The following is a 13280-nucleotide window of genomic DNA, read 5'->3' on the forward strand; positions in this document are numbered from 1 at the left end:
GAAGAAAATATTTAAGGGAAAGGTGGAAACAGTGTCAAATGCTGCAGAAGGGCCAAGTTAAGATCTGAAAAGTGCACACTAGTTACAAAGACAGCAGTGGCATAGGCAGTGGCAGGTTTGACACTGAAAAGTGACTGGGACCAGACTCCAAGGAGCCTGGGCTAAGCACACAGGTAAAAGACACTTAGCAACAACAGTTCTTTCCAGAAATGCAGGCAGAAAAGAAATGAAGATGGGATGGGTCTGTTTTTTTCAAAGGCAGAAGAGAATGGAGCACCTATATATTTTAGAGTAAGGGATCTATGGCATTGATTTGGAGAAACATAAACTTATTTTGTTCTATGTTTATTTTATTGTTTAGAGTCAAAAAGATTCCATAATAGGTCCTGTTTATATGACATCCTGTCAGGGCACCTTTTGAAAGCAATGCTGAGTGCACTAGAGAGCAAGTGAATTCAGTATATCTCATTGCAGTTTAATACCTTATTTCAGTAAGATACAGTGATACATATAAAACAGGCTTTAAGAAGGGCTATGAAATTTTAGAAAGTGGTTCTTCATATTTTGTTTATTATTTTTATTTTATGTGTATGAGTATATTGCCTACATGTAGGTCCATGCACCTGTGTCATGCTGTGCCTGAAGAGGTCAGAAAAGGGTGTCAGATCCCCTGGAACAAGAGTTAAAGATAGTTATTAGCTGCATGTGGGTGCTGGGAATCAAACTTGGGTGCTCTGCAAGGGCAATCAGTGCTTTTAACACTGAGACATCTCTCCAGCCTCAAAGGGCTATGTTTACTGTCAAATCAGATCCCGGTTTTACTGGAAAAGATTTTGGAAAACAGAACCCCCAAACTACTTAGAAATACACATCTGTAGCCAGGTGTGGTAGTGCACATCTTTAATCCCAGCACTCCAGAGGCAGAGTCAGGGGGATCTCTGTGAGATGGAGGCCAATCTGGTCTACATGGCAAGTTCCAGGCCAGCTGGAACAAAAATGCTCCCCCCACAAAGGCAAGAAATCTAGGTGTGAAAATGAAAAGATTGCATAGCTTGAAGAACTACGTTAGTCAGAGCTTACCAAATACACAAAAAGCTAGTTTTAGATCTGATCACTTATGCTCTTCAAACAAGAGTCACTTGAAATTTAAAAGTGAATTGTCAGAGGAAAGGGAACCTCTTTTATTATTATACTTTTGACTTTCTTGTAAAGGAGACACACTTCTCTGTTCCTAGGCTCCCCCTACCCAAGAGTCACTTTAGTAATAGAGTAAACCAGGACTGAAGTTCCCTGAAATAAAGCAAAAGAAGGTTTTACATTTTAATTAGCTTGGGGAAGTCAAGGGCCATCTTACTAGAAAACCAAAGAGATGTGAATTGTGTCCAATTATTGACCAGAAAGACCCACCTGCCTCTTTTCACTGGAATAAAAATACAAATAAAGCAGAGCCTCTGAGTGACAAAGGCCAGAGTCAAGGGTCAGCACCTAAAGTCAGCCCTCACCCTAGCCAGGATCACGTGATTCCATTGTGTGACCTCAACATCCTCTTCCAACCTCTTTGCAATGGGGGAGGACAAGTGGCGGAAAAGGTTTTAAAAGACAGCCCCAAGCCTGAACGTAGCGCCTTTAATCCCAGCACTTGGGAGGCAGAGGTAGGTGGATCTCTGTGAGTTCAAGTCCAGCCTGGTCCACATAGTGAGTTCCAGGACAGCTGGGGCTACAGGGAGACCCCGTCTCAAAAAGACCAAAAAAAAAAAAAAAAAAAAAAAGACAGCCTCAATCACCAGCAACCAGCAACACTCTTAACAACTAAATCCACATCCTAGATTTATATGAGGTAGTGAGGTCTCATAGTTGGGTCTCCCTGAGACATTACTGCTGATTTCATGTGAGAATGTTGCTTAATATAATGGGGATCTTGTTTTCAAAAATTAAAAGCATACAGGTGGGGAGCAAAACATCCATTTGTATATATACCTGGGAGAGGAGGGCAACCAGGTAGTAAATCTTAAAAGGAGCCGTAAATACTAGGTTGACAGCTGTGATCAGTGCCTGTGGGTGTAACATGGAAAAAAAAAAAAAAGCTAAATCCCAATCCCCCTCCCATCACCCTGTAACAGGGGCAAGAATTTTTTAAAAAGCATCTTTTGTCTTTTCATCTGCAGCTCCTTACACAGAGAACCCAAAAAACCTTTCAGCCTCAGAGGAAAATCTGAGGTCCTGCGGTGTCTGGGGCATTGAAATCTTTTGGGCTGGAGCTGCTGGACAGGTTCTCTCCCAGATTTCATCCTGGTGCAGCCAGTGGAGGACCCTGCTTGGAGCTGTTCGTGGTGCTGAAGCTCGAGTCTGGGCGCCAAGGGCAACCCACCCACAAGCGCTAGGCTGGCTGGGGGTGGGGAAGGGCACTCTCCTGGCTGGAAGGGACTTGAGGTGACTCTGGAAACAGCTGAAGCCCACAGAGCTACAGCCAGTTCCATCGTTTGGCTTCAAGTCTAGCTCACTCGCTCACGTCTTTGCAACAGCAAAACTCAGCGGGTTCCTTTTTCTCTTTCTGGGGGACTTAGAAGAGCTCACCATATCTATTTCTCTAGGTGGCTGCTAATTCTCTCCAGTCCTCTCTTCTTTACAATATTTTACCTTTGCACACCAGTTTATATTTGGCACAACCTTCCCTGGACCATCAACTGAGCCGTTCTTCTTCCACACATAACCATTCCTCTTTGCTCCTACACACGTTTCTTGCTTTCTCTGTCACTCCCTCCCCCCAAAGCATCTCCCAAGCTAGCAGGATACTGTCACATCAACTGCACCCTGAGTCAACACCTCACTCATGGAGGAACTGTTGATTGGTTTCTTCTTGGAAATGAATTAGAAGAGGCACACGTTAGAGTCTCAAAGGAGCAGGAAAAAGCCCTTTACAACACATCTGGGAAGGTAGTGTTTGCAAGGGTGTCGATGTGGAGTGTGAGGAGTGAGACACTAATAATCCTAGGAAGGAGGTGAAGGAAGGGGCTTTGACCTTGGGCAAGGAGCAGGATTCGCTGCAGTTTAAAGACTCCCAGCAGGTGGCACTATAGTTCCCAGTGCTGGTGGCACGTCATAAACTCTGTTCCCATTTCACTTTACCTTCCTTTTGATCCAAGTTCTTATCCATACTATATTTCTGCTAAAAGCACCATGTGAACAATTCTATTTACTGTAATGCACAGTAATGAAAATGAAGGAAACATAAATAGAATAGGGAGGGCTAGTGGGAGGATTCGTTGTTTTGATTTTTGGGGTTTTTTTTTGGTGTGATTGATGGTGCTTAAATCAAAACTGTTTAATTATCAATAATATGATTCAGCAGTTGTGAAATGCAAACAAGTTGTGCAACTGCTTGTTTTGGTCAAAACCCCAGAGGGGCCCAAAGGGCTGGGCCCCAGGGAAGGCAGTGCCAGCACGATGTCCCCTCCCTCCAAATGACACCCCCTCCCTCCCACTAGGGCAGAGGCTGACTCCAGGAACAGACTGACTGGTGTGACCTTTGGCTTTTGCAGCACACACACAGTTGGGTTGGGGTTAATGGCACTTTGCAGGGAGCTTCAATTGAGTAAACAAAAAAAATGCTTTGCCCTGTTCTAATGGATCACATTATTCTGAGGCCTAAGCCTTCATCCAGGCCCCTGCAGCTGCTCTGCAGGTCAGTGCTACCAATAAAGCAATTAGCCAATGAGAAAACTCTTCTTCCCCAAGGGGGACTCCAGGGTTTTGCTGCAGTCGCTGTGCTTTCCTTTGGGTTTTCAAACAGGCAATCCAAGTCAAGCTGATTCTCATACATCAGAATCCAGGATAAGGACAGTGAAATTTTGTGTTTGCTAAGTGTGATATTTTAAGGGACGGGTCCCTTGTTCAACACAGCCTAGAGAGCTCACTGCTTCCTGTTCAATTAACCTGAACCATAGCTGAACTCTGCCCTTTGAACTCACTCAGCAGATAAATACATTAGCTCACCTAAGGAATCATTAATATTTTTCAATCACATAAAACAAACACGAATGTCCAAAAACAACCCAAGAGATATCCAATTGAGAATAGTTCATGTTCTATGATGAAAAAAATCAGGAATGGATGTTATTTACAGAACAAAAAGGGGTCAGAAAAGAAATGAAATGGATTGTGCCAATAGCTGTAGAGAAAAGGGGACATTCATTTTCGTATCTGCAAGCAAGAGGAGCACTAAGCTATGTGAAGCAACTCCCATTTCATCTACACTGCTCTGCAACAGACCTGCACTTTATCGTCAGACTGGCTTCTGCTGCGTCCATCAGAGCACACAAGCCCCTCTCTTCTTAAGTGATTTTGATGTTCATGCTCATATATGGAGTCCAAACTATTGCATCTATAGGGACAATTCTAGTCCTGATTTTCCGCAGGCAAACTAAGATGGTTACTGTGGCAGTATCAGCTTTTACATGGACCAGTTTAAATGAACCAAGCTAGTGGTGTGATTGAAATAATCTTACATTAGGAAATGATGTTCCTTAGACATTGCTAGCCTGTGCACAGAAAATGATTTTCCTTTGTTGAGGGGAGGGGATGCTAAACGCATCAGTTTTATCTTTATCCTTGCAAGTCATCTTAGAAGAACGATATTTTTTTTAAAAAAAATCCCCAACTGCATCATTACACATTTCAGTTTGATTTAATTTCACTTCCCACAATTCTGTCTCCTGACACCCTCACCTCCCACCCCCTTTTCCATTTTTGTTTGGTTTGGAATGTGGGATTAATGCCCAGCTAGCCTAGATGAGAACACTTAAAGGAATATCACAAGCACGAAGGGTAAATCTATTGAATGAGGGTCTTTAACTATGTGGTTTCCTTAAAGGGAAAGGTTGGATCAATAGGATCAATATGAAAGGTTTCCCTGGCCCTGCATAAAAGGGTAAGGGCTTCTCTTTTCACTGGTTTAACTTTACTCTCTGACAAATGCAAATCAATGGATCTGTGTTTACAACAGATTCCCTAACAGACTTGGCTTGGGCAAAACCCAAAGCCTCACCCTAGGGGGTGGGGAGACCAAGCTGCTCTAGGGAGATGCTCTTGGGCAGAGCTCCAAGCTCGTGACTCCAGAGCAGAATGGGGAGCAAGCTGGTAATAGCTATGTAGCACCTTTTAAAAAAGGGGCTTGCTGCCCATCCAGTACTACTGCCCATCCACTGCCCGTAACCCCTCCAAAGAGGGTGGCAAAATGCAACATTAGACAGGTTTCTTTAAGGATATCAAGGTGATGTATACTTAAAACCTATGTTCTGGGATCTGGTGAGCCAGTCAATCTAGCTCCACATCAATATAGATCTAAGAGGCACAGAAGTCATAGTGAAATATCTGCTACTAGAGAGGGTGAACATTTGAACTTGGAGTGCTCCTTTTGCCCTTTCTTAGGTGGTAACTATCTTTTCTTAATAACGACAAGGCAAACCACTAAAATGGTGGGTTCTTTCCCCCTTAATTTTACCTTTCCCTTTAAAAATGTGATGCCTTCCAGAGATTACATGACTTCAAGTCAATACCAGTTACAGAGAAATTATTTTTCTTCCTGCAGGAGAAAGTATATGTATATTTGATTACATGAGCCAAAGTCCAATGCTGATTAAATTACATTGGAGGTGTGCTTCCAACCCAAACAAAGTCTGCTTTCTACTGAAAGAGTAATGGATCCTCAAATGGTGAGAGAGGCGCCGGGTGGAATGAAGAGCCTCTTGGTCCTCTGGGACAATTTGTGTGGGACACTTTTTCATAATAAGTGTCCACAGCTTCTAGGAATTCTACTTCCCAGGACAGATAAACTCTGTCACATCACTCACAGCATGTTTCATGCCCTGCCCCATGGTACTATGCCAGGCATCAGAAGGCTGGGCTACCCAGTCACCTTCCCTGCCTTCACTTCCCTACCCAGCACATCCCTGTGTGTTCTTTTCACTTAGACATTGAGGCTGGGAAGGGGAAGGCTAGGTTGAAGAGCAATACTGTTGCACCTCACCTGGAGGAACCGGCTCTGGCTCCACACCAGGCAGCATAAATGACCACACAATACTTTTTCTTGATGTGCTTATTCCATGAAGAAGAGTTATCCCCTGAAGGATGTGACTTTCTTCCACGTTAGTAGTATCTTAAGGCCCATGTTACCCCCATTTCATCCTCTCCCCCAGGGCCATTGATCCAGGCAATTATTTCTATTTGTGCCCTCCTTATTTCTCTTCCTTTGGCAAGGACCCAGAAACCAAATCTCTGCTTTTCCTTTGAGGTTTTCATTCCTCTGGGGATCCCCTTTTTACAAAGACAGCTTCTGCCAACTCCAGCCACTAGCCATGCCCTGGGGCACAGTACTTTCTTCCCAAGGGCTCTGCTCCACTGTTCCTTCAGGCTCCTGTACAAATGGGTGTTTTAAGGCCAAAGAAGCTGAACAGAGTGTTTTTACTCCCAGAAGTGATCATAAAGTGAAATCCTGGAAAGCTGGCCCAGAGTCTTGTGGCCCCTGGACAGATCTGGCTCAAGAGGAGAGCGGAGCTGTTGCTAAGACATTATGAGGACAAAGAAAATGTGGGACACTCCATTTACTTCTCACCCTACTCCCATATTTCAGCAGGAATCCTGTTGTTTCTAGATTCTAAACAGGGTGGGGACAGTATAAAATCCCACTCAACAAAGGCCTACTTAGCTCTTTCATGCCTGGCTTGTGGTTAGTGAGCCTTTCACAAGGAAAGAAAAACACCCATGTTCCTCAGTATATTGGGGCACCTGACCTAACTTACATGACTTTTAGAGAGTAGGGCACTTTGTGACTAAGAACTAAGGTGGCCTATAGAGGGTCCTTATTGGGGGGGGGGAGCTACTGGTAGGAATATCCTTTACTGCATCTCAAAGTAGTGCATAGATTTATATTTCTCTCCCTTTTCTTTGTGTTTTCTCATTTTTCTTGGGAAAAGTAGGAAAATATCCCTTTCCATCTAGTCTGAGACTTTCTCTTGAAGGAAAAATAAGTTTTCTTATATCTCAATGCTGCTGGAAGAATACGTCACCATTTGGCAAGGAGAGGGGTTAGCAGAGTGCAGTCATATCACCCTTAGGCAGGAAGGAAGAGCTTAATATTTTTCTTTTCTAGGGGATATGGGAAACTGAGAGGAAACCTCCTCCCCTTTCAGGACAGGTTTGAGAGCCTGGTCTTGAGCTTGGAGCCTGGCCACAGAGCCTGATGGAACAGGAGGGGATGGGGTGTTTCCCCATCTGCCTTTCCTATGGTCCTTGTCGTATTAAGTTAGGAGACAAGATTCTTCCACAGTTGACTCAATTAGCCCAGTGTAGAACAGGCCATTCTGAGTGACGAAGCCCAAGCTTTTGTTGCCGAGGTTGGGTTTAAGTGCCCAACTACAGCGACAGTGCAGAGTCTAAAAAGGGTACTGTAAGAATGGGGCATACTGGAATCATTAAGGTGTGAAGTTCACAGAGACAGCTTTCGACACGTTATTTCCAAACTGAATCGATACCAAATTTCGAAACTAACGGGGCTTTCCAGGACGCTTTCAATTCAAAAGAAAAGAGAATTGGTCAGAATACTATTGGACCAAGTGCGGGGCCACAGCGATCCAAAGATGACAGTCAAGGACAGGAAGGCTGGGAGGATTGGGGGCGCAGTTCTGTGCCTTGCGTTCATACAGAGTCACCCCTGGGACCGTCGAGCTCACAGAGAGCACAGCGTGCGCGATCACGGGGGAAGGAAAAAGGCAGAGAGAGAGAGAGAGAGAGAGAGAGAGAGAGAGAGAGAAAGGGACCCTGGTGAGACAGGATCTGGCTCCAGCTGCTCGGGGGAGGAGTTGTGGTCTGACCCGAGAACCTACCCCTAGGCTGGCGAAGCGGCGCGGGGGAGCGTCAGGGAGCCTGGGCGCTGGCGAGCGCTCTGCTGGGAAGAGCGCGCCGCGGTCCGACTTACTGGAAATGCGCTGGATCAAGTTCCAGATCAATGAAATCTGGGTCCACACGTTTACGTTATTGTTGCCAGCATTAATGCTCTTTTAATCTTCTAAACATTATCAGCATCGATCTCCCTCCATATACACATTTGTTTGAGAAAGTGACATAACCACACGGTGGAAAGCCTGGAATAAAAATAAATGAGTGGCCTCTCGCATCCAGGGCTTCCGGCGGCCTGGGATTCTTCTGGAGCTCGGGTTCACTCGGCTCCCTCCTGTCCCGCCTCCTCTGCGCACTCCCGCCCACCCTGGTCTGTGTTAGGAAGGCATCCTTCCGGCACTAGGGACTTGAAGCGCACACAGACCGGCAGTGAGGTTTTCAGTTATTAATCTGATCAGCCAGCCAGCTAACAGTCGGTTCCGTACCGATGTGGGCTGTGTTTGGCCTCGTCGGCTCGGATCCCGAACTAAGGCTCGGGAAGTGGCAGGCAGGGCCGGGAGCCTGCAAAGCCGGGTGGAGGGGCCGAAGGGATGGGGAATAGGGGAGCGCTAAGGAGGAGGTCTTTCTTGAACCGACGTGTTCAACGTCTAGCAGACGTGTGCCCCGCATCATCTAAGTACCTTAGGGCAGCAGACCACACGCAAGCACCATTGCCTCGAAAGGAGCCGCGGTGCTGCACATGGGCGATACCACTGTGGCGGGCGGCCAGTGGGTCAGCCGACATCTAGGTTAACGAAGTGTCTTCGACTACCATAACTGCGCTGGATCCAGCCTGACTGAAGGCTGTGCGTCTTTGCGCAGTTGGGCCGGGAGGTTAGTTGTGAGCGGACCACCGGCCGATTCCGCCTCCTGGGTGTCAGAAACCTCCAGAGCGAAAATAATCACAGCTGAGCTCAGTTTTCCGCCGTCGGAAAAAACCGTAGCTAGGCCTGGATTTTCCTCAGCCCGGCGCCTTGCCCAGTTCAGGGTTTAGCCTGAGTTCTCGCAGTCCCTTCGTGTTCGTGTTTGTGTTTGGTGTAGAGGCCCACCGGGCTTAAGACCTGGGAAAGCATGTGCTCAAAACTGCATGAGTTTGTCCTTTTGCTAACGTAAAAAGAAAATTCAACATAGATTCCGCCTTTCGGAATCTGACCTGGGAACCCCCCCCCCCGCACCCCCCCGCCAATCCCAGCCTATTCGGCAGTTGCAACCCCGTGTGCGGTTAGAGTTTCTTTCTCTGACATCTAATGTTGAAACAACGTTAAATTTTGCCAATGTCCTCCTGCCTCCTCTTCAGTGTCTCTGGAACTTAGCTGCACAAGCAGTGAGGAGAGCTTCAGGACGGGGCATAGGAGGCAGGCAGGAATGCCCAGTCTTCCAGGCAACTGGGCATACTTGCCAAAGGTGGAGCGTGAGGGCTGTGGCCAAACCTAAGGTTTTAACTCAGAGACCCTAGGATCCCTGTTCTCTAGGGCCTCTGGCTGGGCTTAGACGGGTTGAAAATGAGAAAAAAGGGGAGGGAGGGAGAAATAGGTGGCAAGAGGGGTCTCCAAACCGCGGAGATGCGCAGGACTGGGAGTGGGGTGGCCACCTGGGGAGCCACTGGCTGGCTTAACCTCGGGTTCCCAAAGGCCTGGGTCCCCTGCTGTTTTCCAGCAGGGATTTCAATTGATCAACATTCTCGCCCGGAAGGCCTCCCTTTTCTTCTCCGTGTGCTTCAGTCCCCTACTCTACTGAGCACATAATACCCTATTTACTTGTCCCAGCTTCTGCATCAGTGTCTGAAGAGACTGATCTACTGACCCCAAACTGAAAAGCCTCCCATGTAATAATAACCACTCAACACACTTGTAGTTGCTGATAAAATGGTCAGATAAAAAGGCTAAAGCTCTTGTCCCTTTTCAACCTAGGGTAATAAAACAGACGGTTACATTTGAATGCCTGAGTAAAGCCGAGTCCTCAGTCGCACTTTCCCGCTCTTTACTAGGAAGGAGCCTTTCCGTCTTCAGTCCCGCAGCTTTGGCATTCCTGCGGAAAATCCTTAAGTGTGGGCTGTGGTCTCAAGGCCTGTCCCGGGAGTCACCCCGCAATTCTCCCGGGGGTGGGGTGGGTCTGAGGACCCCAGGTACCACACCGTTCTTCACCCGCTCTTGTAAAAGCTCAACGAAGTAGCATAGGTGAAGCATTACCTTAGGATCTGCATAGGCAGAAGACTCGTGTTTTTAAATAGCCGTGTCCTTTGCACGACCGGCGTGAGGGGGCGGCAGCGCTCCGAGACCGACAAAAGTAGAATTGCTTACATCCTGCCTTAGTGTACCCCCAAGAGCAGCCGCCAAGTTCCTTCTGGCCCCCTTGCGCAGGAAGCCAGCCAGTGCTGGAGCTCTCTTAAGAGGGCCTTCTTCACGGAGTGATGTGTGTGTGTGGGGGGAGGGGGGTGTTCTAAAACAAAGAGGTGCAGTAAAGAATTGTCACGGGGCCTCCAGCTTATTCCTCATGCCCCCTCTCCTCACTGCTTTATATTTGCCAGGACCAAGAACAAATCCTAGGAAACTATAGGAGAGGATGCAGAGTAAACTAAAGGCATAAAGATAAAATAGACTTCTAAATCTATTCAAAAGTATCCCGAGCCCACTGATTTTGAGGGAAGCCTATTGTTCATTTATTTATTATTTATTTATTTTTCATTTTTATTTTTTACCTTTTTACGTTGGCAGGGGAAGTTACTGAGTGGAGATCAAAATCCCTCAACAGTGGGCAAAGGAGGGGACTGTCAGGGTGGTAAGACCGCCTCCCCAAGAGCAGTGAACACACCACCTGTCACATCTCCTGACCCTGCCGGGAGTGTGTACAATGCACCCCACAAGCCGGGTACAGCGGTGTGGGCAAAGTCTTGGGGAACCCGAGTGGAGGACCGAGCTAGCAGATCCAGAGCGTTAGTGCGCGCCGGATTCAGAACCATGCGCATCCCAATAACGGCATTATGCAAATCAAGGCCACCAAGAAGTGTTCTCCTGGAGTGCAGCTCAATTCTGCGAGTTGCCCCGCGACCCAGTCAAGAGAAGCCGCCCATCCAGGCGTGCAGCTGGGTATTGTGTGTCCTCACCAGCTGGGGGTCTGGCGACCTTGCCTCTCCGGGTCCGCGGTTCAGTCCTGAGGGCAGAGCAGTGGCCACGCGCACCGCGCGAGGTCTGCGCGCACAAAAGCGCGCAACTGTGTGTCAGCCGCAGCCTCTGCTGCGTCTTTCACTCTTGCACCCGCCGCTCACACGGGAGGGTTCTGTGTTCCTAGAACAATAGAGGGCTGTACCTCGCGGCTCGGCCACTAGAGGAGGCACAAAGAGCAGAGCCCGCTTCAGAACAATGTAACCCGCGCGTTGGCTGTCCCCTGCGGCGGGCTGCCAGCCCTCCCCGCCACCCTGCCAGGCGCACAATCAGCGCCCGCTTAATGCAAAGGCGGAGCTTACAGCCGGCGGCCCGGAGTATTAACTAACCCGGATCTTAATTTCTCAGCACCTCTTTCCGCGAGCTCCTACCCTCTCTCCGAGTCCTGGCAAACCTCAGAAAATCCTAGCAAATCTCTGGCAGCCGATCAAGGGCTGCAGGCGAGTGAGGCAGGGCGCTTTCCACTGTCTCCTCGCTCCTTTCCCCAAAGCCCTGAATGTAACAGACCTAGCCTGCGTCTTTGCACTCTTTCTTTCCTGTTAACAGTGACACTGGAGCTGGCCAGACCCGGCTCTTTCGGTGGGTCGCCAAGTCCTTGCATTAACACCAGAGTCGCGGTTGGGCTCTGGAAGCGGTGTTGTCCCCCGGCCGCCAGTTCCGGCGCCGCAAGCGTGTACCTCCTGCCAGCTACCAAAGAAGTTTGCCTGCTTTGGTGGGTAGGAGGGGAATGAAGAAGTCTCTCTCCCTTCGAGCAAAGCCCCTCAACAGTGTCCACTTAGGGAGACTAGGCAGCCAGGAAAAAGGAAATGTGTTGTCTTAAGAGTTTAAGTGCATAGGTTTTGACTAAGGGCAGTTCCTGGTTTCTGTGAGCCGGGGAAACTGAGAACTCCGAGGGGGACACCGAAAGTCTCCATCCCGTCTCCCACTACAGGGGAAGGTGTGAGAGAGTGCGCAGAAGCTGGCATCCCGAGAGGAGGCCACTTGAAATTGGGGGATAGAGGAGTGTTCAATGAAAACTCACAGACAAGGAGCGAGAGAGGAAGTAAAGTAAAAAGAAAGGGAGGAAAGATATAAGGAAAGTAGAAATCGAAGAAAGGGAAAGAGAAGAAAGGGGAAGTGTAAAGCGGAGAGGGGGCAGAACCAAGAGACCCTAGTGAGGTGCTGCAGACAGGTCCCACAGCATACAGCAGTCTCTCTCCCCAGAGGCCTAGTCGCTGGTTGCCCCCCGGGCTTACCTGCCAGGCGTAGGGCTGACATGCGCTGGAACTCGGGCTCCTGCAGCCACTTCCACATCCTGCGGAAGGTCTCCCTGCCAGATTTGAGTTTACTCCACGGTTTGGGATTCCGGAGCAGGTCGGAGAGAGTCCCCTGAGACCGGCATAGCACCCTCTGTGCGAAGATCGCCTGTGGGATGCTGTACCGCTTCAGCTCGGCGGTGATGCGCTGGGCCACCTCTTTGGTGTTGATCTCCTCCAGTTGCCCCGACGTGGCCACCTGCGAGCCCGAGGAGGACGACGGGGGCCTCTCACGGCTAGGAGCCAGCACTGGCCCATGGGACTGAGTGTGGCCCGGGTGATGCAGACCATTGAGGTGCGACATCATGGCTGCAGGCGGGGTACCCAGGCCTCGGGACAGGTGTTGCTCACCGCGGGTCAGCATGGCAGTGTGGTGCGCGTCGAAGTTGGGGCTTAGCATTTTGTCGTGGCCCGGCGGACCGTAGTTGGGCAGGCTCTGCTGAGCATTGTGGAGGCCACCCAGCCCGTTGCCCAGCGGCGTGGCAGCCAGAGGAGACAGGCTCTGGCTCATGCCAGGCATCTCCTTATAAGGACTGTAAAGGTTATTCATGGTCGGGAGCCCGCGCTCATCGCGCATGAGGGTGAAGCTGCCACTGACGTTGCCCGACAGACGCTGGTGGTGGTGGTGGTGGTGGTGGTGAGGGTGGTGGTGAGGGTGCGGGTGGTGGAACTTGTCTGAGACGGTGGAGATGGGTGGCAGCGGCTGGAGCGGCGTCAGCGTCGTATAGGTGTTGGTCATGCCCATGCCGGGAGGGGACGAGTCGCAGGACATACTCATAGCGTGGTGCAACGGGATGGAGAGCTCGGGCCGATAGTCGCCGCCGTCCAGGATCGAGGCCATGCTGGTGACCATGGCCGAGCGCGACGCCGCCGCCGCTGCCGCCGCCGCGGT

At 49.3% G+C, this 13280-nt stretch overlaps 1 protein-coding gene across 1 annotated transcript in view; it reads right to left on the minus strand.

Annotated features, from left to right (window-relative positions):
* Onecut2 (one cut homeobox 2) overlaps positions 1–13254 on the minus strand; it is a 57990-nt gene extending 44736 nt beyond the window's left edge. Inside the window, 3 exon segments of the mRNA XM_008855383.3 lie at positions 12329–13004; positions 13006–13028; positions 13031–13254. Of these exon segments, the coding sequence (XP_008853605.3) occupies positions 12329–13004; positions 13006–13028; positions 13031–13241 (910 nt within the window). The 5' untranslated portion in view covers positions 13242–13254.
* Positions 13255–13280: the final 26 nt, after the last annotated feature.

This window comes from Nannospalax galili, unplaced genomic scaffold (assembly GCF_000622305.1).
Source record: "Nannospalax galili isolate Female #2095 unplaced genomic scaffold, S.galili_v1.0 scaffold567, whole genome shotgun sequence".
NCBI lineage: Eukaryota > Metazoa > Chordata > Mammalia > Rodentia > Spalacidae > Nannospalax > Nannospalax galili.